We start from the raw sequence: 24779 nt of genomic DNA on the forward strand, positions 1-24779 counted from the left end.
GGAGGCAGGCCACTCGATTTCGTCTCTGCGTTATATTGGCATCGAACATGTCACCCCCCCCAGGAAAGGGGGTGACCTTGATAATTTATTGTTAAAACGAGAGGCTGCCTGGATCTTTAACTTAAAGACCCTTGCTCCCCTCGGTCTCAACGTAGACTTTGCTCTGAAGCCATTCTTGTGATTATTGTGACTTTGCCATTGTAATTGTTTGTAAGCTTTTGTAGTCAAATGAATGTATGATCGTATGCTATCCATTTGTTGTTTGAATGCTGTTCTTTGTATGCCATTTTAATATTGGATAATTAACCAATGATATTAGGCCACTCTCGGCCATGATTACAAGCCCTGACAAAATGATTCTCCTGGACTGAAGCCTGCTCCTAATGCACAGGGCACAAACATTTGGGTTGGGGGCTTGGTTGTCATGGTGACTACCAACGGAATGTGACGCCGATTCACACGTCACCTGAAAGATACTCTGACAGTGGTGTGTGTGAATGTGTGTGGGTGTGTGTGTGTGCCCGTGCATTTTTGTGTGCATTTGCGTAGATGTCATGTGATTGTGTGTGCATGCATGCGTACATATAAATGGTTGTGTGTGTGAGTGTGCATGTGTATATGGGTCCGTGCGTGCGTGACCCGCTGTGTCCCCTGAATGAAAGTCTGACAGGGAGACAATGGGGCTGAGAAGAATGTAGCGGGTAGAGGGGAATGGACGGAGAGATTAAGAGGAGGAGGAGAGGAGTGAAAGGAGAGTTTGGCAGAGCTCCACTATAGAGCTTCAGTTCAGAGGAAGAAGTTGTGACAGAGGGAAATGCTAAAAGTACAAGAGAGAGAGACAGAGAGACAGAGAGAGAGAGATAGAGAGATAGAGAGAGAGAGAGAGACAGAGAGATAGAGAGAGAGAGAGACAGACAGAGAGAGAGAGAGCGAGAGACAGAGAGAGAGCGAGAGACAGAGAGAGAGCGAGAGACAGAGAGAGAGCGAGAGACAGAGAGAGAGCGAGCGAGTGAGAGAGAGAGAGAGAGAGAGAGAGAGAGAGAAGGATAGAGCGAGAGAGAGAGACGAAGATAAAGTGAAGGAGTTTGAGAGAGTGAGACAGACAGGCAGAGAGAGAGAGAGAGAGAGAGAGAGAGATAGTGAAAGAGAGCCTGATAGATAGATATGAACATGTACTGTAGAAAGTCAGTCACATGTGCTAATCTATCAAGCCAATAAAAACCCTGAGGTCGGTCCTGTTAGAACATGCCTGCCTTTGCTGAGTTGACTGTTTTCATGGCCTGTTTGCGTCTCTCTTCACATGAAACGAGATCTATTGAAGACTTGGAGCCTAACTGAGAACAGTTTCCAGCAGTGCTGTATCACTCACTGAGACACAGTTGTGAGGTTTGATAAATGGTGTTGCCACAGTCAATGTGAGTTTAGCGGAGTTACAGTATATCCCTCACTGAGTCACTGATAGGACTTTGATAAATGACTTTGTGTCATTTAAATGACATGTTCTGCTTGCTTACAGTAACAACACTGTTTTTGAATTCATCCGGCAAGGGACCAGAGACCACAGGGCTCGTGGTGGATTCCTGTGTGTGGCAGAGCCAAGCCATTTCCTTGGGTGTGGCCAGCATTGCACCGCATTGAGTCTGTAGGCAAATATGGTGTGTGTGCGTGTGTGTTTTTTCATGCATTTGTGCACGTGTGTATATGTATGCATTTGTGCATGTACGCCTCTGTGTGTGTGTGTGTGTGTGTGTGTGTGTGTGTGTGTGTGTCATGCAAATATCTGACCTGTCCATAGGCGAAGATGGTAGCGTTGTATCCCTCGAAGCATCCCTCGATCAGTTTCTCAGTGCAGTGTGTGTAGATGCTCTCCTGCTGGGAGTCCATGTCAAACACGTAGTCGTACGTGAACGCCTTGTCTTTACCCAGCATCACCTGGGGCTCAGCGGGCATACAGAACGTACAGATGTGACATCCCTCAATCTTCTCCCTCGCCAGCTGAGGACGAATCCTGAGAGAGGGCGAGAGAGATGTTGGGTTAGGGTTTGTAACTGTATAAAACATTTAACCTGAACAGACATACAGAAAAGGAGAGAGAGAGAGAGAGAGAGAGAGAGAGAGAGAGAGAGAGACAGAGAGAGAGAGAGGGAGAGAGAGAGAGATTATCACGGAGATGCTATGTGTGTTTGGTTTCCTTCGACGTCTTCTTAATTGCTGAGGGTTAAATTTGAGGCACGGAAAAAACATGATCGCATAACAGTTAGTCACTGCATAACATTCCACCCTTCCATAGACGTTGATATCTTCACTTGTGGCATGTCATCAGACGAGGCATGGGAACGTTATCCAATATCGTAGTGTCACTAAACCCGATGCAAGTACTTATTCTGATGTGTTGACATATTGACCTGTGGTATGCAGGGATGTGGCATGCAGCAGGTACACATAGAGTCCTTATAGCTCCTTGACAAAACCTCAAGGGCAAAGCTTTGAGTTTGCCTCAAGGGCAAGCAGAGTTTGAATGGAGAAAGTTTGATAAGCAGAGTTTGAATGGAGAAAGATTGATAAGCAGAGTTTGAATGGAGAAAGTTTGATAAGCAGAGTTTGAATGGAGAAAGATTGATAAGCAGAGTTTGAATGGAGAAAGTTTGATAAGCAGAGTTTGAAAGTTGCATGTCGAGTATGATTCAGGGCTATGGGTGACTTTTAGACATTAAGTTAACCACCTAACCCTGTTTTCCCCGGTATGTAACGTGTGAGTGCTTTATTGCTTCTATAAAACGGTTACTGTGCTACATACATTAGATCTGTTGTTCCAGTCAGTAGTAATATGAGTATGATTCACTAATCTGTTTTTCTAGGGGCCTGTTGAATCCCCTGGTAATACCATGGGGTATTCAGTATCTGGGGACTGGAGCGTGTGTGCATACCTGCGTGTTTGTATGTGTGCCTGCGTGCGTGCATACCTGCGCGTGTGTGTATGCGTGCGTGCGTATGTGTGTCTGTGTGATTCTCCTCACGCTGCCAGCACACTCCACCACTCTGCCCCTATACAGAGGCCCTCAGTGTTCGAGCCTGGGCTCAGAGAGGAGTGGAAGCTGTGGAGCTACACTAGGTAAACAGTCACACCCTGCCTTGCAATTCCCCCATACACGCTGCCCTTGCGCCTGTCATATTTCAGATGTCTAGCTCATCACAAAACTCACTGGACAAATGTCACCGGATTTCAACTGAATTCAAATGGGAAAAATTCAGAAAGCTTGATGGAAGACTACTGTAAGTAAATGTACCACTTGTGTTAGGCAGCCTGTAATTGTCTTAATAAGGGCGGTATTGTGATTGGAGTCAGGATACAGTACACACTTACACACACACACACACACACTTACACACACACACACACACACTTATACACACACACACACACACACACACACACACACACACACACACACACACACACACACACACACACACACACACACACACACACACACACACACACACACACACACACACACACACACACACACACACACACACACACACAACTGTGGTATTGTGCCCCAGTGACATCAGATCCTGGCTATTTAGCATCCTCTCTCTGGGATTACACAGAGAATGAGAAGAGGGGACAAAGCGAGGGAGGGATAGATGAGAGGAGAGGAGGAAGAGAAGAGGGGGAGAGGAGGCTGCATTACCTGTAATGTTACACCTCTAGATCATCATCTGGGTCATAACTTCCTTCTGTATTTGCTGCAGAGTATTTCAGTATTTCAGTATTGCTGCTGCCTCAACAGGTAGGCTAGTTGTTGACTAGTCCATTACTGATCTCTTTGTTCATGTTCCTGCAGAACACCCCTCTGACAGACCTCTATTTGACATGTTTTAGAGGTTTGGGGGAGTCAGGGGGAATCCATAGTTAATCCCTTTGGCCCGCTTCCTAAAACAGGACAGAACCATCACTGTTCTCCACCAAAACAAAGATAATACACATCACTGCTTACCACTCGTTAAGTAACAATAATGCTACGGAAATACTACAAGTGAGAATGCTGGGCCAGCCAAATATGAGATCAAAGATACTAGATAATACACAGCACTGAGATTACGTTCAACAGCATTTAACTTGGTGCCAAATGTCCCTACATGAGGAAAGAGTTCAGTGCAGTTTGAATCACATCATTGGCCTGATTGATTGTGATGAGAGCATCCCAGCCAAGGTGGTGACGCAAGACAACCAGTCAAACAGTCCTCCTTCTGTGTGTGTGTCTAGGACTCCAGCCTTGTCTGCGACAACTCCCAGTGTCTCCAATACACAAACAGACCCCCCCCCCCCCCCCCCCCCTCTCAATCCCAGTCCAGACACTAGCGATAATTTACTAATTAGAGAAGGATATAAGATACTGGAGAGAATCAATATATTGATTTGTTTAAATGCACTAAACCAACACATTTGGAGACACAGAACCAGATATACATTGATCTATATGGCTCTGGTCTAGAGGCATATACTGTTTAAACAAACATCTGATATGAAATGTCTTCCTGGTGTTGAAAAAGCAGCTTTGAAGTGGCAGTGGTCAGTTGAGTTTAATGTTTTTATTCTGGGGGGAAATCTGTCGACAATCTTGAACTGGTCAAATATCCGGGGAGACTCTCAATTGCATTTCCATGTTTCCTTGCTTCCTCTTTCGTTGCCTGCTTCTCAAAACCTGTTTTGAGAGAGGACATGAGGATTCAAGGAAATGAAAGTGAGATTCTCCCCCGTCTGTACATTAGGGCATTCTCTCTGTGAAAGCTCTATGAGGTCATCAACAGTGGACGAGTGCCTCTGTTATTTTGAGGCCTATAAAATATATAATGAGAAGCCTATGAGTGTTGAGCACACTTCACAGTGCAGTGAGTGAGCAGTGCACTTGTGTACATGACATTTGTCCTCTAGCTGGGACAGTTGACCGACAGGTTTCAGGCTATGAGTCAAATGAAAACACTGGATCCGACAGGGTGAATAAGGGTTGATGTTTACAGTAACTTCTCCATACCATCATGTAGACTTTGAAAGCACTAATCCGCCCTTGAGCAGTGATTTTCAATACTGGTCCTGGGGGCCCAGACTGGTGAGCATTTTTGTTCTAGCCCAGCTCTGACAAAACTAATCAAGGCAATCAGTGATTAGGCGATTAGTTGAACCAGATGTGTGTTAGTGCTGGGCTGAACCAAAAATGTACACACCCTTTGAGTCCAACTCCATCCCCATGACCAGCATAGAACAACACTACACTGTAGTGCCACAAACACAAATCTTATGTCTTGTTTTCTCCCAGAGGAAATCTAACTCTCCAGTTCCTGTAACTCTAAAGGGGCCCCAAAGCCTTTGCCTAACACAGTACAGGGGGACTGACTGACTAAGCAGTGAGCACCTAGCTCTCTATGATAACGGCTATACATTTATCCAGTCAACCGCCCGGTCAGGTTAAGCCTGCTTCATGGAATATAAAAAAGCTATTGTTTAATGATCCGGTTCAGAAGAGGTGGGCTAGGTGGGGTAGGCCGCTTCTCTGAGATGATAGGCTGACACACACATGGACTGACACACACACATACATGCAAGCAAACACACACGCGTACGGACTAGAAGTGGACCGATTAATCGGAATGGCCGATTAATTAGGGCCGATTTCAAGTTTTCATTACAATCGGAAATCTGTATTTTTGGGCGCTGATTTGCCGATTTTTTAAAAATATATATTTTTTTAATATATTTTTTATATATATTTTTTTTTATACCTTTATTTAACTAGGCAAGTCAGTTGGTTAAAATTGATGGGAAGATGGATGGAGCCAAATACAGGACCATTCTGGAAGAAAACCTGATGGAGTCTGCAAAAGACCTGAGACTGGGACGGAGATTTGTCTTCCAACAAGACAATGATCCAAAACATAAAGCAAAATCTACAATGGAATGGTTGAAAAATAAACATATCCAGGTGTTAGAATGGCCAAGTCAAAGTCCAGACCTGAATCCAATCGAGAATCTGTGGAAAGAACTGAAAACTGCTGTTCACAAATGCTCTCCATCCAACCTCACTGAGCTCGAGCTGTTTTGCAAGGAGGAATGGGAAAAAATGTCAGTCTCTCGATGTGCAAAACTGATAGAGACATACCCCAAGCGACTTACAGCTGTAATCGCAGCAAAAGGTGGCGCTACAAAGTATTAACTTAAGGGGGCTGAATAATTTTGCACGCCCAATTTTGGGTTTTTTGATTTGTTCAAAAAATTTGAAATATCCAATAAATGTCGTTCCACTTTATGATTGTGTCCCACTTGTTGTTGATTCTTCACAAAAAATACAGTTTTATATCTTTATGTTTGAAACCTGAAATGTGGCAAAAGGTAGCAAAGTTCAAGGGGGCCGAATACTTTCGCAAGGCACTTTATATGAAATACAAATGGTATAGAGAGAAATAGTCCTATAATTCCTATAATAACTACAACCTAAAACTTCTTACCTGTGAATATTGAAGACTCATGTTAAAAGGAACCACCAGCTTTCATATGTTCTCATGTTCTGAGCAAGGAACTGAAACGTTGTTACATGGCACATATAGTACTTTTACTTTCTTCTCCAACACTTTGTGTTTGAATTATTTAAACCAAATTGAACATGTTTCATTATTTACTTGAGTCTAACTTGATTTTATTGATGTATTATATTAAGTAAAAAAAAAAAAATAAGTGTTCATTCAGTATTGTTGTAATTGTCATTATTACAAATACATTTTTAAAAATAGGCAGATTAATCGGTATCGGCTTTTTTGGTCCTCCAATAATCGGTATCGGCGTTGAAAAATCATAATTGGTCGACCTCTAGTACGGACACACACACCGTAGAGCTCCTGACAGAGACTCTCACCATGTGACATGTCCAGTTAGCCTCACGCTGGCGGCCTCATTACAGCGATGACAGTGACTGCCAGAGGAGCACCATGCTAACTCACTAACCCCTCTCAGAACAAAATGGACTGCGCCAGGCTAGCTCACTATGGCAATAACCCATTCAGAAGCAGCTGTCCTGGGCCTGAGCCAAGACTCTCCTTTCTCTCCTATGGACCCAGTCCTTATTATCTGGGGCAGCCATGCCTATCTGTCTCTCTTTGTCTCTTTGTCACATTCTCTCTCTGTCCTTCTCTCCCCTTCCTCTTCCTCTCCCTCTCTCTGTCCCTTCCCTCTTTGTCTCCCTCTCCTCTCTCTCTATTCTCCCTCTCGTTCTCTGTCTCTCTCATTCTCTCCCTCCCACTCTCTCTCGGTCCCCTTTCTCCACACAGCCACCACCACCACTACACATTGACCTGGTTCAAAGGGCTGAAAGACGCAGGGCCAGGCAGTAGCACAGTCACATTTCTAGCCAGCATAATCTCCTACTAAACAAATGCACTTAAAACAGAAGGGCTCTTGTAAAATTAGAAATGTACTGCAGGCCAGAGGCCAGGGTGCACTGACTGCGCCAGGGAAGGCTGGTGACCGTCCTAACCAGTGTACTCTGCGATGGATATGTTTGAGTCTATACAGTATGTGTAGATCTCCATGAATATTAATAACTATGATGGTAAGAAAGGTGATTCAGCCAAAGCATCATCATGCTGACTCACTGCAGATCTGGACTTGACCTCAGCCCCTGCCTCTGCCAACCACAATGGTTCCCAGAGAGACCATCCCGCATCACTTCCCTGCTGCAAACCACAACAGTAACATCAGACTATTGTAAAATCTAATCTCAGCCCTAATCTAATTCTAGAGCTACAAAGAGTCCTGAGAAGCATCTGGACCCACAGTGTAGGGAAAAACAACAGGCACGATACACAACTAGATTACAGGAAACAATCAATCATTCACTTATTCATGACTTCTTCGCATTAATTTGTGAAGAAAACAGAAAGAAGAGGGAGTATTGCTGCCCTGTGCCCACACATTACAAAGAGATGAGAATGGAGTCAGGCGGCTGGCTTTTTAACTCCTCTCATATCAGAGGTTAAATTGTGGCTAAGTACCTGAGGAATTCATGCACTAGGAACAGGGTTTTAAAGAACCGATGCAGCTGTTTTTATATCAATATCAAATCATTTATGCGTAACAATTAAGTACCTTACTGTAATAGATTTCCATTAAGATGTCTTTTTAGCAAACATCATTATAATTTGGCTAGGACTGTCTGTGTGGAAGGGGAAAACTGAAAACCAGCTGTTATATATTGGCAGAGAGGTTTCAAACTCTCTTTGTTATTGGTCAATCAATCAATTTCCTGCATGGTGATGTCTCCGTGGAAAGCCAAAACTCCTGCCCATGCAAACCCGCTGAATAGAAGGTCGGGTGTAGATTGTGTTTTCAACCAGCAATTATCAGTAAATAACAGTGATCAAATTTGTTCACACTTTTACAGTGTTAGTTTCATCAGCTTTTGTACAATTTGGACTGCATTGTGCATTGGAGCAGGCCCTTTACTCCCAGGGCATCTTTACCCTGAGATACTGATGCTGTAGAGCAGGGGTTAAGGAGGGACCATTCAACACACACACACACACACACACACACACACACATATACATACATACATACAGTTGTGGCCAAAAGTTTTGAGAATGACACAAATCTTAATTTTCACAAAGTTTGCTGCCTCAGTTTATATGATGGCAATTTGCATATACTGCAGAATGTTATGAAGAGTGATCAGATGAATTGCAATTAATTGCAAAGTCACTCTTTGCCGTGCAAATGAACTGAATCCCCCCCCCCAAAAAAAAAAAAAACATTTCCAGTGCATTTCAGCCCTGCCACAAAAGGACCAGCTGACATCATGCCAGTGATTCTCTCGTTAACACAGGTGTGTGTGTTGACGAGGACAAGGCTGGAGATCACTCTGTCATGCTGATTGAGTTCGAATAACAGACTGGAAGCTTCAAAAGGAGAGTGGTGCTTGGAATCATTGTTCTTCCTCTGTCAACCATGGTTACCTGCAAGGAAACACGTGCCGTCATCATTGCTTTGCACAAAAAGAGCTTCACAGGCAAGGATATTGCTGCCAGTAAGATTGCACCTAAATCAACCATTTATCGGATCATCAAGAACTTCAAGGAGAGTGGTTCAATTGTTGTGAAGAAGGCTTCAGGGCGCCCAAGAAAGTCCAGCAAGCGCCAGGACCGTCTCCTAAAGTTGCTTCAGCTGCGGGATCGGGGCACCACCAGTACAGAGCTTGCTCAGGAATGGCAGCAGGCAGGTGTAAGTGCATCTGCACGCACAGTGAGGCGAAGACCTTTGGAGGATGGCCTGGTGTCAAGAAGGGCAGCAGAGAAGCCACTTCTCTCCAGGAAAAACATCAGGGACAGACTGATATTCTGCAAAAGGTACAGGGATTGGACTGCTGAGAACTGGGGTAAAGTCATTTTCTCTGATGAATCCTCTTTCTGATTGTTTGGGGCATCCGTAAAAAAATCTTGCCCGGAGAAGACAAGGTGAGCGCTTTCATCAGTCCTGTGTCATGCCAACAGTAAAGCATCCTGAGACCATTCATGTGTGGGGTTGCTTCTCAGCCAAGGGAGTGGGCTCACTCACAATTTTGCCACATCCCCCAAGAGCAACTTTTCCAACCATCCAGGAACAGTTTGGTGATGAACAATGCCTTTTCTAGCATGATGGAGCACCTTGCCATGAGGCAAAAGTGATAACTAAGTAGCTCGGGGAACAGAACATAAATATTTTGGGTCCATGGCCAGGAAACTCCCCAGACCTTAATCCCATTGAGAACTTGTGGACAATCCTCAAGAGGCGGGTGGACAAACAAAAACCCACAAATTCTGACAAACACCAAGCATTGATTATGCAAGAATGGGCTGCCATCAGTCAGGATGTGGCCCAGAATTTAATTGACAGCATGCCAGGGCGGATTACAGAGGTCTTGAAAAAGAAGGGTCAACACTGCAAATATTGACTCTTGCATCAACTTCATGTAATTGTCAATAAAAGCCGTTGACACTTATGAAATGCTTGTAATTATACTTCAGTATTCCATAGTAACATCAGACAAAAATATCTAAAGACACTGAGGCAGCAGACTTTGTGAAAATTAATATTTGTGTCATTCTCAAAACTTTTGGCAACGACTGTACACATACACAAAAACACAGGCATGCAAACACACCCTTCTCTGGCCCTTTATTGCACCTGAAACTGAGACCCGGGAACTGTAGACACTGGGCTTACAGTGATCTTCTGAAACACATACACACACAAACACCGATAACTGGTTCTGTTGTTGTGCTGCTGACAAAAAGTGTCTCAATCAGTTTTGAAAGGTCCCCTTGAAAGAAGAATGAAAAGCTTCAGCTTCGCCCTCTATTCTTCAGGAATCAATCAAACTACAGGAAACACTACAGCAGCCTCTCCTCTCTCTTGTAAAGCACCTTCAGTTTGATGGTTAAGTTGTACATGGTCATTATGAAACTAACTACAGCAGTCAAGGAAGCAGGCAGCTGATGTACAATGGCCTATGGCAGGCAGGTTGTGTAACTTGTCTCGTCTATCACATGGGTAGGAGCAGAACAGGCCTGGGTTAATGGATGCCCAGGGTTAGAGGAAGAAGAGAGGAGCTGGGAATGGAAATGGAACTGTAGCCATTTCCTGCATTTAAATGACCCATTGGCCTCATGTGTAGAATTGCATTATTTTTCATAATTTCATAATTAATAAACATTATTTAAAATCTGGTGTTGGGATGCAAACTCAAAATTGAATACACTTTAATTATATTTCTGACATGGTACAGGTGTCTTATTTTTTTATGCCCATAACCATGTGTGTGAGGTGTATACTGTGTTGTTTCAAAGCAGACTCTGTTTTATCCCACTGCAGTAAAAGGTTCACAGGAATATTCTTATTGCCATCATCATCATTATCTGACGATATTCACTCATATGATATGCCTCTGATGGAGATGGGCTGGGGGGGCGATGAAGAAATGGGCTGAGGGGGATGAAGAAATGGGCTGGGGGGGATGAAGAAATGGGCTGGGGGGATGAAGAAATGGGCTGGGGGTGAAGAAATGGGCTGGGGGATGAAGAAATGGGCTGGGGGGATGAAGAAATGGGCTAGGGGGTGAAGAAATGGGCTGGGGGATGAAGAAATGGGCTGGTAGGGATGAAGAAATGGTCTGGGGGGGATGAAGAAATGGGCTGAGGGGATGAATAAATGGGCTGAGGGGATGAAGAAATGGGCTGGGGGGGTAAAGAAATGGGCTGAGGGGATGAAGAAATGGGCTGAGGGGATGAAGAAATGGGCTGAGGGGATGAAGAAATGGGCTGGGGGGTGAAGAAATGGGCCAGGGGGGTGAAGAAATGGGCTGGGGGGGTAAAGAAATGTGCTGAGGGGATGAAGAAATGGGCTGGGGGGTGAAGAAATGGGCTGGGGGTGAAGAAATGGGCTGGGGGGGTGAATAAATGGGCTGGGGGGGATGAAGAAATGGGCTGGGGGGGTTGAAGAAATCGGCTGGGGGGAATGAAGAAATGGGCTGGGGGGGATGAAGAAATGGGCTGGGGGGTGAAGAAATGGGCTGGGGGGGATGAAGAAATGGGCTGGGGGGATGAAGAAATGGGCTGGGTGGATGAAGAAATGGGCTGGGGGCGATGAAGAAATGGGCTGGGGGGGGTGAAGAAATGGGCCGAGGGGGTGAAGAAATGGGCTGAGGGGGGTGAAGAAATGGGCTGGGGGGGTGAAGAAATGGGCTGGGGGGTGAAGAAATGGGCTGGGGGGTGAAGAAATGGGCCAGGGGGGTGAAGAAATGGGCTGGGGGGGTAAAGAAATGTGCTGAGGGGATGAAGAAATGGGCTGGGGGGTGAAGAAATGGGCTGGGGGGTGAAGAAATGGGCTGGGGGGGTGAAAAAATGGGCTGGGGGGGTGAAGAAATGGGCTGGGGGGGATGAAGAAATGGGCTGGGGGGGTTGAAGAAATCGGCTGGGGGGAATGAAGAAATGGGCTGGGGGGGATGAATAAATGGGCTGGGGGGCGATGAAGAAATGGGCTGGGGGGGGGTGAAGAAATGGGCCGAGGGGGTGAAGAAATGGGCTGAGGGGGGTGAAGAAATGGGCTGGGGGGTGAAGAAATGGGCTGGGGGGTGAAGAAATGGGCTGGGGTTGAAGAAATGGGCCGGGGGGGTGAAGAAATGGGCTGAGGGGATGAAGAAATGGGCTGGGGGGTGAAGAAATGGGCTGGGGGGGGTGAAGAAATGGGCTGGGGGGGTGAAGAAATGGGCTGGGGGGGTGAAGAAATGGGCTGGGGGGGTGAAGAAATGGGCTGGGGGGTGAAGAAATTGGCTGGGGGGGTGACGAAATTGGCTGGGGGAGGGTGAAGAAATGGGCTGGGGGGGGTGAAGAAATGGGCTGGGGGGGAAAAAAGGCACTTAAATGGAAATATTACTTCCACTGTTATCTGACTGACATCATCCACTGTCGTCATATGGAGTGGATTTCATACAAAGCGCTCCTATCCTGACACTCTATTGTTGTGTTTGTTTCAATTATGACATTGTGAAGCAACACGCAAAAGGCAAACACTGTGTATTGTGCGTGTGGATAATGATGTCAACTGTCATCATTCACTGTTCAGGACATCAGGTGTGATTTTTATTTTTCCTTCTGCCTTAGAAGCACCTGACTCACTGACTGACACATTGTTTGGTGTCTGTCATAATGACAGGGTTGTAATGGCGAATACGTGCATTAAGCTACGTTTACAGAGCATCACTGTGAGTAATACAGTAGCTACAGTAAACAATAACAGCTGACAACAACAGTGTCCGTGTTTAATGCTGTCTTCAACTGAGATATGGTCCATTGTACTTGCTTTTAGGAACAGTCTGTCCATTGTTAAGTACTGTACTGGAGTGGAGATCGTGAGGCAAGTCATTGGATAATTCTCAACGTCAATGCTCTGTGATTAACAGGTACTAACAGGCATTTTCGCCTCAGAGCACAGAAAGACAAACTGCAGTTTTCAACAATGATCAACTGATGAAAATTATACAAGCAAGCGCCTCAAACCAAATCAACCAACCAACTTTTTCCTAAAAATGTATTCATCAAATGGTCTTTGAATGACTGTGTCCAGTCTAGTGATGTCACTTCAGTTACCAAAGCCACTAGTGAAAGAAAGGGGAGATTCCCTGGCTTAAATCTGGCAGGGCTTTTCTACACGGGTGAGTGATGTCCATTCACAGGGTCACCACACTGGGCAGAGGGTTCACTGACCAGTGGCCACAGCTCTACTGCTTCCTGGGTCAGATTTCACGGTGCAGCTATAGGGAAGAGCAGGAAAAGGGGATGCAAGGGTCCACGCAGTCAGTTTGGGGGGAAACCAGGACAAGAGACAGAGGACACACACACACAAATACACACACATCCATCTTATCTTCCTCAAGCCCAGCCTTATGATGAATAACACCAAATAACAGCGATCATATATGGAAACATTCTGTTGTGACAGTTAAATACCTTTATGCCACAAAGGGAACTCTGTCAAAACACTAGAGAATGACACTGACTGACATACAACCTTGTGAGTTGGAGTTATTTCGGATGGGAAAAAAACTACCCAAAAATGTTTTGCAATGTCACGGACAAGGGCAATGAGTAAGAAAATAAATTCACATTCTTCTCTTCTGGCAATGGGATACCAGTGAGATTCCTAAAACACATCAGTTTATCAATCTAGGCTGAGTTAATGTATCTGACCTCCAGCCAACACCAGCTTATCTTGTGATATTCTGTGGTGCCGTTTGAAGGGCTTGCATTGTGATAATGCTGGGATTTTAGGGCCTGTTGTGTGTTGTATGAAAGATGCATATCCCATCTCTATGTGTGAAACACCTTCTAATATAAAAAAGTAAACACTCTGTCCCTCTGGCTGGCAGGCTGGGGCAGTGTTGTACCTCTCTACTATACTCGGACTTGGATTCAAAATCATTTAGAGAAGTCTCAGCCAGAAGGACTCAGCTACAACACAAAGCCTTACTTGGATACTGAGAGAAGTGGATGAAATTGAATAGATACAGTAACTATTATTATTGTCTCTCGTAGTAAGTCAGGACACTTTGTAATATCACATGACGTGTGCTGGCAGATGGTTTGTGCATATTTAAGAATAATCCACCCTGGGGAGGAGCTGAGCTTTGATGGACACTCTGAAAAACCAACTAGTGGAAAGGACGTTACTCTTTGAGGGTTTGGTCCCATTGCCCAATAGCAGCTGTTTTGGTGACTTTTGCCCCACATGACAAAATCTGAAACAGAAGCTGGACACAATAAATATTACACTAGCATAACATGACATGTCTGTTATTGTGCCAATTCTATTGCTCTCTGAAACAAGTGTCTTCTTTTGACTTGGCCTTTAGCTGAAATTGTGTAAAAGGCTCGTCTAGCTTCGAACGTGAACAACTTGAAACCTGAAGCGACCGACACTGTAGCGTAGCTCCAGGCTTGAGGCGATGCATACTTAATGCTTCATTCACTTCAAGGATATTCATGAAACAACCACTTGACTGGCTCATCTGGTCACACTTCACTTTACCAAACAAACATACTGACACTTACATAGGCTAAATTGCTCAAAACGATCTGTTTATTCCATTTAGACTGAGCTCATACGAGACTGCCCAGTGAATAAATACTTTGATATAGTTGTGTCCAGGACAGCTATACCTTTTGTCTGTGTGTTTTAACAGCGCTGGCCTAAAAACAGGAAACGGGTGCAAACGTGCCATGTGCACAAAATGAAAATGTGTAATGCACAGGAGAGAAAGAAATCGAACAAAAATCTAGATGCCAGTCATTTATGTTCAAGAGCAGCATTGGAAAACCTATGTTCATGAGAGTCACTGACTGACTGACTCTGTCGCAGTAACGCACCCCTAAAAAAAACACGACTGTGCACTTCTGGTGCCAAAGCATTGACCTTTGACTTGTAACATTCATTAACTCCACCAGAACAGCACTTGGGTGATAATGGAACATATGAGCCTTGTGCATGCAACTGGGGCTGAAGCATTAAGCCTCGTTAACAGACAGCAATAGGCCAACTGGCACACGCAGGCTCGGTATCTAACAACAACAAGCTACATTGGTTGGTGATCGCTGTGTGTGTGTGTGTGTGTGTGTGTGTGTGTGCGTGCATGCGTGCGCGGTGTCTGTTTTAACTGTTACAAGTCAGTGAAAACCTGTGAGTCAACCTGTCTTAAACATGTCCTTAGTGACTCTGATAAAGTTGCTGCTCTACAGATTGCACCAACACACAGAAGTAATTACAGCGTTGCCATGTCTCTTGTGGGTGTTACTATAACTCATCAAGGCTAATGTACTGTGCAGTTGTAGTTGTAACGATAGCAGCTGAGATAACGTTGTCAAGTCATGACAAGAATGATTAAGTGGATGTTTTAACTTTCTGTGTCATGTTTTTGTGCTTCAAGTAGGTTTGCTGGGTTGCCAGATATATGTACTCACGTGCTTTCAAGTCAGTAGGGTTGGACCAAGGCAAGCACATACAGATCTGGCGGCCGCCAGGCTGTATTATGCTAGATCAGAATATGAAATGGCCTATATAATAGCATTATCCTTGAGACAGGTTGGCAGACAGCAGACAAAGCTGATGTCACCTTGCAAGAACTCCTCTAACACAGGGACAGATAGACATTCAGCCTAATGGACCCAAGCCAAGAGCAGAAAGCAGGCGTAGACAGACACAGGGTTGCCTCCGTCATGACTCTCCAGATCTCAAGAGTGTGTGTAACCTTTTGTACTGGAGGTCTATGTGCATGTCTGAGGGTTTCGTGAAGATTAAACAGTGTAACGGCTGTCCTGCCAGTGCGTGTGTGTATGTGTGTGCGCGTGTGTGTGTATGCGCGTGTGCGTGCGAGACAGGGATAGGTAGAGGGAGAGAGAAAGGAAAAGCGAGCTACAGGCTTAGAGAGTGACTTGGCGAGAGTGTGCTAGCGTGTGGGTGAGTGAGTGGATGTGTACATAATGTGATGAAGGGAGCTCTGCGGAGCCGGTGTTCTCAGGATAGCAGAGAGAGCATTAAGGTGCAGGGCGCAGCAGGGTCAGGGAAGGTATCCCTGTGCTGTAGGCTTAAGGGATGTGCTTACTGACCCATACACAGGACACTTGGATTAGTGACAGGTTCCAAACTGTATTTCAGGGAACCGGGGGAAGGTGGTAATGATGCTGTTAGATTTGTGTGCACATCACATGTTATAAACATTTTATCAGCATGTCATTACATTTTTTTGAAAACTCTACAAGCGGTCTGCCTGACATGTCGGCAATTAAAACGGTCTCTACAAATATCATGTTGTGTAGATGTGCTTGCCGCTGGTATATTGTCTCATGAATATGGCTGCATTTTATATGCAGGAGAGAGGCTTGTAAAACCAAGGCCCAGTCCAGGCAGAGACTTAGTAAAGAGAGTACTGGGTCAAAGTCTGCCTGCAGTAACTGGAGAGAGAGAGTGTTCATTATTTTATTTTTATTTTCACTTTTGTGATGGGGGGGGGTACTGCTTTCTCCTGTCATATCCGCCCCTCCTTCCTTCCTTCATTCATAAATGCATGTAGTCATCATGTCTGCAGCCAGGCCATTGGGAAATGGAGTACTGTTACAGTTCCTTAAGCATCAACAAAGGAAACTCATTAAACTTAACCTAGGAAATTGTGCTGGCTATATACTTGGTTGGTCTATACGGGGGGGCTGATGGTGACACTTAAACAAATCCAAGGCCTTGCTGCTTTAGTAGTTTGACATTTGACAAGCGTCCTAGAATATAAATACAAGGAGAAACGTATTGTTATTGCTATCGCCAACCCCTACGTAAACGTTGATTGCTTTGCCACATTTCAATCTACCGTGCGTTATTTTTTAAACGGATGCTCATTTGTTTAGGCTATACACACATGAATGTTATCACACAGTAATAAGGCCATTATAACAGCCCATGCTCTGGTTTATCAACACCGGCATGGTCACAATAATAATCGGTACATTATCCTGGAGAGTCGTGACCAAGAGCATACTTTCCCGACGGAACACAAAACACCACCCAATGTCACAGGTTTACCTCAATGCGACCCGCACCGAACTTTCGTCCTGTCCACTCATGGCTACGAAGTCCGGAGGGTCGTCACCTCTGGAACAACCACGATATAAATAGCTGGATTTTCTTTTTATTTTATCCGTGTGCAGCAGGCAGCTCCGTTACCAACGCGCTTGAGCCCCCACAGCTCACATCCACTTTGTATAAATAATTGCAATCCGATGTGAGCATTAGTGTGCTATTCTCCGTGCTCTACCTCGGGTGAGGCGCATTCTGAATCATAGTCGAGGTTACATTTTCTATGACATTGCGTGCATTATTCCCGTGTAGAGGCCAGCCATGCTAGGTGGTGCTGGTAGAATAATACACTTGCTTGCCCCTGTGCGCGACTGGAGGAGCGAAACGTAATCAAGCCACGCCTCCTGCACCCTACGAATCTGACAAAAACCTTCTCAAGGCCAATTATAGAGGCCAATTGGTGGAAAAGGTTGAGTTATTGATGACCACTAGCTGAGTCTCAAGCAATGACACCACCTTGTTTTCTGCAATGCAATTGAACACGTCCAATGCAGTTTAAAAACCGCCGATCCAATTAAAAATGAAGAGGTTTACCATATTGTGTGTCGCCATGTGGGTTGACATTCCAATCTAATGTGAATATGTTCGTGAAATACCAAATGGCGTAGGCCTAATAGTTACTGTTGCAAAGACATTACTGATGTACGGGTGTATGGGTGGAGAATGGCACCATCGTGTGGTCATTGGTTATGATTACAAAAGTGCTGTGTGATCCAAATCATTTCCGTCTTTATACAACAGATGGCATCAGATACACGTTACATTGAATATCCCTGTACTCTGAGGCTGGAATACGCAACCAGCTCCAAAATGACTAACGACAGCACAACACAACAATGAATCAATTATTTTTGAGTTTTACAGTCTTTAGTGGTTGTCATGTTTTATTTACAGGAAAATACATTTTCAAGAGCAAAAGTGTAATGAGCCAAGCATATGATTTTGAGCATGCTTGAAACTACATATGGGATTCACACTGACGTAAACGAACACTCAGCGCACAGCCTCCGCGTGCAGAACGAACAGCAGTAGCAGAACAGGTGGGCTTAGAACGTTTTGTTTGTTTTCCTGCCATTAAAAAAAAATCAGGAGGAGACTAGAAGAGAGGGGAGACAACGCCTGTTCTTGTCCCTCAGTCCCATGTCTCTCTGGACTGAAACAGCATCACTAGGCCCACAGAACAAAACAGATCCCATGCCCATAACATAAATGAGTTCGTTACTCTTCTTTAATAAAATCACGACAGAACACATGCATTAGTTACAAGAGGTGCCATTAAATGAACAACCATTTTGCAAATCACACTTCCAATTGTTACCGTTGCCGAAATTGGATAAATTGCCGAATGACAAAGCCAAATGCTATGACACATGTCAAATACAGTACATTCGGATGTTCCACTTATTAGAAAAATGACAAAAGAATTGTATCAAATAATTGTTAGTACGTATGTCAGTGTTGTGGGAACATACTAGAGTGGGCCTAACTTAACAGTTCCAATTTTTTAGAATACCAAAGCATATTTGATTTAGTTTGACTTTGATCCATAGTCTTGGTTAGATAGCTAAACTCAGGGTCAACATGTATACAGTTTCAAGCATCACCTCTCGATTCTACTCATTCCATACCGTTCTCAGTCACATTAACACTGTTTCATCCAGTAGTATACTGTAGATACTTCCTATCAACAGGGCTGAGCAACACAGAATGTTTTTTTTTTTACAGTACAGGGAAATCGGGTTTCAAACTATGTCAGGTGTCCTTTTCAAGACACAAAGTATTAGTTAGAATCCCAAGAAATGAGAAACCTGAATATGTAGGTTCTTTTCAGGCTCATAACCTATTTCATAACAGTAGTTATAACCAAGTATATTACAAAATGTCAACACTTTATTTCCATGAACAACTAACTATTCACGGTGCAAGTTATTGTATTTTTCCTCCCACAATGCTCTCTGTTTAGCATTGATTGAAAGAGACAGTTCAAATATAACATGTGATTGAGGCATCACTCACACTCACCCATTCCATGCAAAGGCAAAGTATAAGTACCATATTAACAAAGTATACATTACAATATATAGTTTACATATTTATAACTCACATACATTCTTTTCCATGTCATTTCTCTTTAAGACAGTTTAGTCTGAGATGTAGTGGTCAAAATATTGCAGTTGCACTTGTTGTACACTTGTAAATATTCTGCCATTGCGGTTACTGATTTCATTCTGATTTGTCACAGACGTTACCAAGCCAATCAAATAACCCAGCATTAGTATGTGTCACTGATTGAAATACCGTATAGGGCAGGGATCAACTAGATTCAGTCACCGGCTGGAACATAATTACAAATAATGTGTAGACTGCAAATAGACTGGAAGAAGCCCAAACAGATATAATATTTGACATAATCATTTCAAACCTTGCTCGGATCTGTATACGATTACATATCTCTCTCTCTATTATGCGTGGCAATAATTTGACATTTTCAAAATGTCAATCACTTGGAGCTGATTTACTGGCATTTTTACAGTCTTTTATTTCCAACGATAAAAATACACTTTTTTTTTTTTGCTCTTGGGGGGCCAAATTCGGGCCGCGGACCGCCAGTTGGAGAACCCTGGTATAGGGGATATACTAACACAGCCAGGCTATAAGGCTACAGCACTAGAAGGACTGGTCTTGGATTTGACCAGCGCTGAAATGACAGCTTTGTTCAGCAGAAGATTTACAGTGCATACACAGGTTTGAAGAGGCGTTATCAAACTCTAAAATCCCTACATTAAAAATACAATTTTATGACAATATCAAAAAAAGAAACAAACAAAGTTCACAGTATAAAGTCTGAGATAGGTCGCTGGTAACAAATATGAATTGCTCAACTAGATTGATTTGTACTGTGGGTGGCTATAACGAGGTAACATTTAATAAAACTCAGCAGCCAAGTAAACTGTACTGAACAACAACGGAAAACAACCCTGTTTATTGTAAAACACAACACCTCTATGCTGAAGATGTGACTTATGTTTATAGGGGTGAAGATTGCGGACCGAGACAACACAAAACACCCCTGTTCCGCGGATATTACCCTAGTGACAGTGAGGAGGGCTTTGCCAGGCGATGTGTGTGTGTGTGTGTGCGTTAGCGTGCGTTTGTGTGAGTGAGCCCAGTCCGATTCCTGCTGTGCTCTGCTGGAGACAAGACTGAATGCCTTGAAATCCATTGTATTTGTTCAGTGAACCAGAAGCCTATAGCAACAGACCCACAGCTCTGTCACTAATGCACCAATGTCCAATAATAGCTCCTAAGACAACCATCTATTAGCCACTAACAAAGGTGAAAGTGGTGCACTATATAGGTCTAAGGAAGGGTGTTATTTAAAATGCAGAGCAAGATATTTTGAAAGCTACTGAGGTATTTTGAATAGATTACTACACTGCAGTTCTGAGGAAATAACCTGTGAGAAACACATTCAGTCATGTTATAAGAAAGATGTCCTTATGACATAACCCCAGCGCCAGTAGCTGAGATAACAGAAAGGGCCACAAATGTATTGCAGCTGTGGTACTTTACATTTGAGCAGTTGGGTTACCTTGGAAAACGGTATGCTTATTAGCCTAACCTTAATGAAGAACTTGATATGATTGTAAAAACGTGTATGTTCATTGTTTGATATCATCCAAAGACCTTCCTAGTAGTTTTTTTTTACAGAAAGAAGGAGAGGGTGCTCAACCAAAGTGAGTCGTGGTGAAACCCCCAAAAAATGTGTAGAGATCATTGGACAGGAAAAGGTGCAACGCTAGCTCACCATTCTTTAAAAAAAAAGTTGAATTAGACAAGTTTAAAAGATTGACATAGAAGGCTATTAAAAGGCCGAAACATCAACCTTTTAAACTCATCTAATAAAACGACACGTTGTGCATTTTCCTGTCCACAGTACTGTTTTATTAACACAAACAAATCTATACACTAAAAGGAGGAAAATACTGTCTCACACAAAATAGCATAAGCCTACTACTTCAGCACTTGATAACTACGACAATAACAATGAACTATTCCCCAAATTGAGTAGGGCTAGAAATGAAAAATAATTTGACTTCATTGTTCAACCAAATAAAATGTTAGTCTCAGCTTGTCAGAGATTTTAAGTCTCTCAACCACTCAGCAATAAAAACATCTAGAAAACAACAGTGTCGCTGAGTTCTTAAAACTCAACCCCAACATTGGAAACGTACGGGGAATATGCGTTTGGTTGAAACAAAAAAATTATACTTTTGACTTTTCTGAACATCTCGCTCTTTCTTTCATTCCTCTGCTAAGTCGGCTGTTTTGAGGGCTGAGTCCGCTCCCAGGATCTTGCAGAGTTCGTTGAGTCTGTGTTGCATCTTGGGTATTCCTGCAAGTGAAGACTCGAGGCGTTGTTTCTCCTCGGTCAGGGAGAGACGCGTAGCGGTGTCCAGCTGCTCGAACCTCCATCCTCCCTCACCATCAAACTGTAACAGGTGAGTGTGGTACTTCCTGTCGGTATGAAAAGTGGAGCAAGAACATGGGTTAAGGATGGGATTATTTCATGGTTGCGTTATGTTTCTCTTTTTAATTTGTTCACTATCCAGTCGAAGCACAACATTATTTCCAAATAGTATACAATTGTCTTTGACCTTATGGTTGTGGTATGTTATGAAACAGTATTGCAGTGTTAGTGATGGCGCATGTGTCCTGTTCTATTGTGGTTGCAGTCATGTTGTGATTATTTTGTGCTGTTCCCTTGTTGCGTGGTGTAGTGTCATGTCATGTCGTGTAAAATGTCATAGGGTTACGTGACTGCTAAGGTTAAACAAGCAACTAAGTAGCAGCAGCAATCTCCTGAGAGGAACAGACTTGCACAATATTGTGGTAGTCCTGTTTGTGTTTTCTCTGAGGCTAACTCAAAGAAAACAAAGAACAGAGCATTGCTGACTTGACAAGTAGAAGTGCATTTGCTTATAGGCTACTACTTGTTTTGCGGTAGTATTTTGCATTTCCTTTTTTTCTACAGGTTTCTGTACGGTTTTCCTTTAAAACTCTTCTACAGTGTTAGGCACAGAATCTGTGAGCTTCATGACAAAAAGCGCCATACAATATTACACATTGGACGTTTGAGAAACTCTCTGACTAGTCTTGCTTGCCAAACTCATGGTGCTCCACCTAGGTATTGGAGACACAGCGGCTGCATTTAAACAGGCAGCCCAATTCTGACATTTTTTCACAAATTGGTCTTTTGACCAATCAGATCAGCTCTGAAAAATATCTTACGTGAAAAGACCTGATGTGATTAGTCAAAATACCAATTAGTGGAAAAAAGATTGGAATTGGGCTGGACAGACTGGTCCAGATATGATATCTATCTCTTACCAGAGGGAGGGTCTATGGGTGATTGACAGTAAGGATATCCCAGCATCCTTTGCAGCCTGGAATATTTTCCCCTCCACGTCAATGCTGACAGCACTGGTGCACTCATCTAACAGGGCGTACTTTGGCCTGACACACAAGAAAAAGGAATTTAGAAGTGTATAACTTTCGAATTAACGATGAATTAAATCAGCTGGCCACCAATCAACTATAGAACAAGAGAGGAAAATGGGCTATTCAATCACCAGCACTATCTACTATTACGTTTTTCCAACCCTCACGTACAGGGTTTAAGAAGGCCTACGATGGCAGGCCACGTCGTACCTGTTGTAGAACATGCGAGCCATGCCCATCCTCTGTTTCTCTCCCCCAGACAACACATCCTTCCAGTCCATCTCTGCATCCCAACCTACACACAGACAAGCAGACACACATCACAGTCAGTTAATATTGGAAGCACTGTCATTGACCACAGTTTTATTCTCCACAGGAATAAGTAGGTTAAACGCTACCCAAAGACCAACGCAAAGGGTTTACATTTAGTGTAACCACGGTAACGCCTGTGGCGAGAGCCCAAAATTCAAGAATATTCCATAGGAGACTGACTGACTTACAAACGTTGTCTCTCTCTAAGGCTTAAAAAAAGCCTTTTTTTTAATACCGCTGCCAAGGCGTCCTTTGTCTTTTCCGTTTAAACCACCGGGCTTCATATTCATCTCAAAAGACCAAAAAAAAACGAATACTTTCTAATCCCGATTTAGAGCCATGCAGGAGGAAAACGCAGGACTTCAATGTCTCTACAGCCGGCGTTGGTGAACAAACAGGGAAAATGATAATCCCTTCTGGAGGGATCCCAAGATTATTACCCTCTCCTCTGGCTAGGAACCATTCACACGGTGGTTACAAAGCAGCCATTCATGGCTCTAACCGGGAGTGACTAGGCTTAGTGGTGAGGTCACATTAATGGAGCCGATTGTCGGAGAATAACAGGACCACTGGTCTCCAATTAACTACATTCTACATGTCCTTAATAAGACCAAAGATATGGAGAGGGACAGACTGGTGCCACTAGAAAATACTGATATAACTTACAGACAGCACATAGTATGATAAGAGATACAGAAACATTTTTTTTTTTTTTAGGAAGTGTGTGTTAGCTGAACTGAGAGGGCCCCGTTCAGTATATGTCAGTTGTTGTTAGGGAATCCCCTTGGAAACCATATCATTCATCTCAAGGGCAAATAGCTTAAAAATAGGATGCTGGGAGGTTTTGTCAGGCCAGCTCTTTTCAAAGTGCACCTGTTCCTACGCCTTCAGACCCACGCAGCCCTTCTGTTCTAGACTGACTCAGATCCCTCCCCGGGTTCTTACCGCCCTCGCGGGTCACTATCTGGTTGAGGTTAACAATGTCCAGTATGACCTCCAGGTCCGTGTCTCTGTAGCCCCTGTCATGCATGTCCTTTAGAGAGTCTGGGTAGATCACCTGGTCTCTCAGGGTCCCAATGGACATGTACGGCCTGAGGGCGAGAGCGAGAGAAAGGGGGAGATAGTCAGACACAACATTTGGGTAAAGAGGTCTGTGTGTGTGTGTGTGTGTGTGTGTGTGTGTCACGTTTCACCATTCCAGTAAAGCCGTCAAAACACCTGGAAGATCTGGTAAATATTTCACTACTCTAAGGTCTGGTTACTCTCTCTCACTCTCCATGGAGATCCAGTTACCGAGTCTAGAGGGTAAGGTTACCTCCTGCTGATTTTCAATACATTTAACTGTGTGTGTGTGTGTGTGTGTGTGTGTGTGCGTGCGTGCATGCATACAGAATATTCATCAATGCATGCTTGTGTGTGTGCCTCTATGCAAGCCTGCATGGTACAGATGTAGGATCTTCATTTGAGCCAGTTTGCCACAGCAGGAAAATAATTCTGCAGCAACAGGAAATGTGAATTATTTTGTGGATTTTAATTAGTGGCCATTTTTGTAGGGGTTGATCCATTTTTTGTTAGGGCAAATCAAGTCTGACATTTTAAAGTGGAAATAACAAACTTTAGAAGCCTTTTTAAACCTGTTTGTTTGCATTTCCTGTCGTGCAGTAACATTGGCAGCAACAATAGAGTGGTCAAATGAAGATCCTATAATCTATACATGGGTACATGTGTGTCAGAGTCGGTACATGTGTGGGCATAAGGA

At 43.8% G+C, this 24779-nt stretch overlaps 2 protein-coding genes across 8 annotated transcripts in view; both read right to left on the reverse strand.

Annotated features, from left to right (window-relative positions):
* The window catches only part of LOC110490171 (kinesin-like protein KIF21A), a 43469-nt gene extending 25680 nt beyond the window's left edge, over positions 1-17789 (reverse strand). For all 7 annotated transcript variants that reach the window (XM_021563402.3, XM_021563401.3, XM_090200268.1 and 4 more), the window contains exons 1-2: positions 17153-17789; positions 1786-2008 (exon numbers count right to left, since the gene is read on the reverse strand). In XM_021563402.3, coding sequence (XP_021419077.3) covers positions 1786-2008; positions 17153-17193 — 264 coding nt within the window. In that variant the 5' untranslated portion in view covers positions 17194-17789. The remainder of the gene's footprint in view (positions 1-1785; positions 2009-17152) is intronic.
* A 273-nt stretch (positions 17790-18062) lies between these two features.
* Positions 18063-24779, reverse strand: part of LOC110490173 (ATP-binding cassette sub-family D member 2) — a 20157-nt gene continuing 13440 nt past the window's right edge. Inside the window, exons 7-10 of the mRNA XM_021563403.3 lie at positions 23966-24111; positions 22919-23003; positions 22598-22723; positions 18063-21724 (exon numbers count right to left, since the gene is read on the reverse strand). Coding sequence (XP_021419078.1) covers positions 21511-21724; positions 22598-22723; positions 22919-23003; positions 23966-24111 — 571 coding nt within the window. The 3' untranslated portion in view covers positions 18063-21510. The remainder of the gene's footprint in view (positions 21725-22597; positions 22724-22918; positions 23004-23965; positions 24112-24779) is intronic.

This window comes from Oncorhynchus mykiss, chromosome 15 (genome assembly GCF_057628025.1).
Source record: "Oncorhynchus mykiss isolate SJ-2025 chromosome 15, ASM5762802v1, whole genome shotgun sequence".
NCBI classification, from domain to species: Eukaryota; Metazoa; Chordata; class Actinopteri; order Salmoniformes; family Salmonidae; genus Oncorhynchus; species Oncorhynchus mykiss.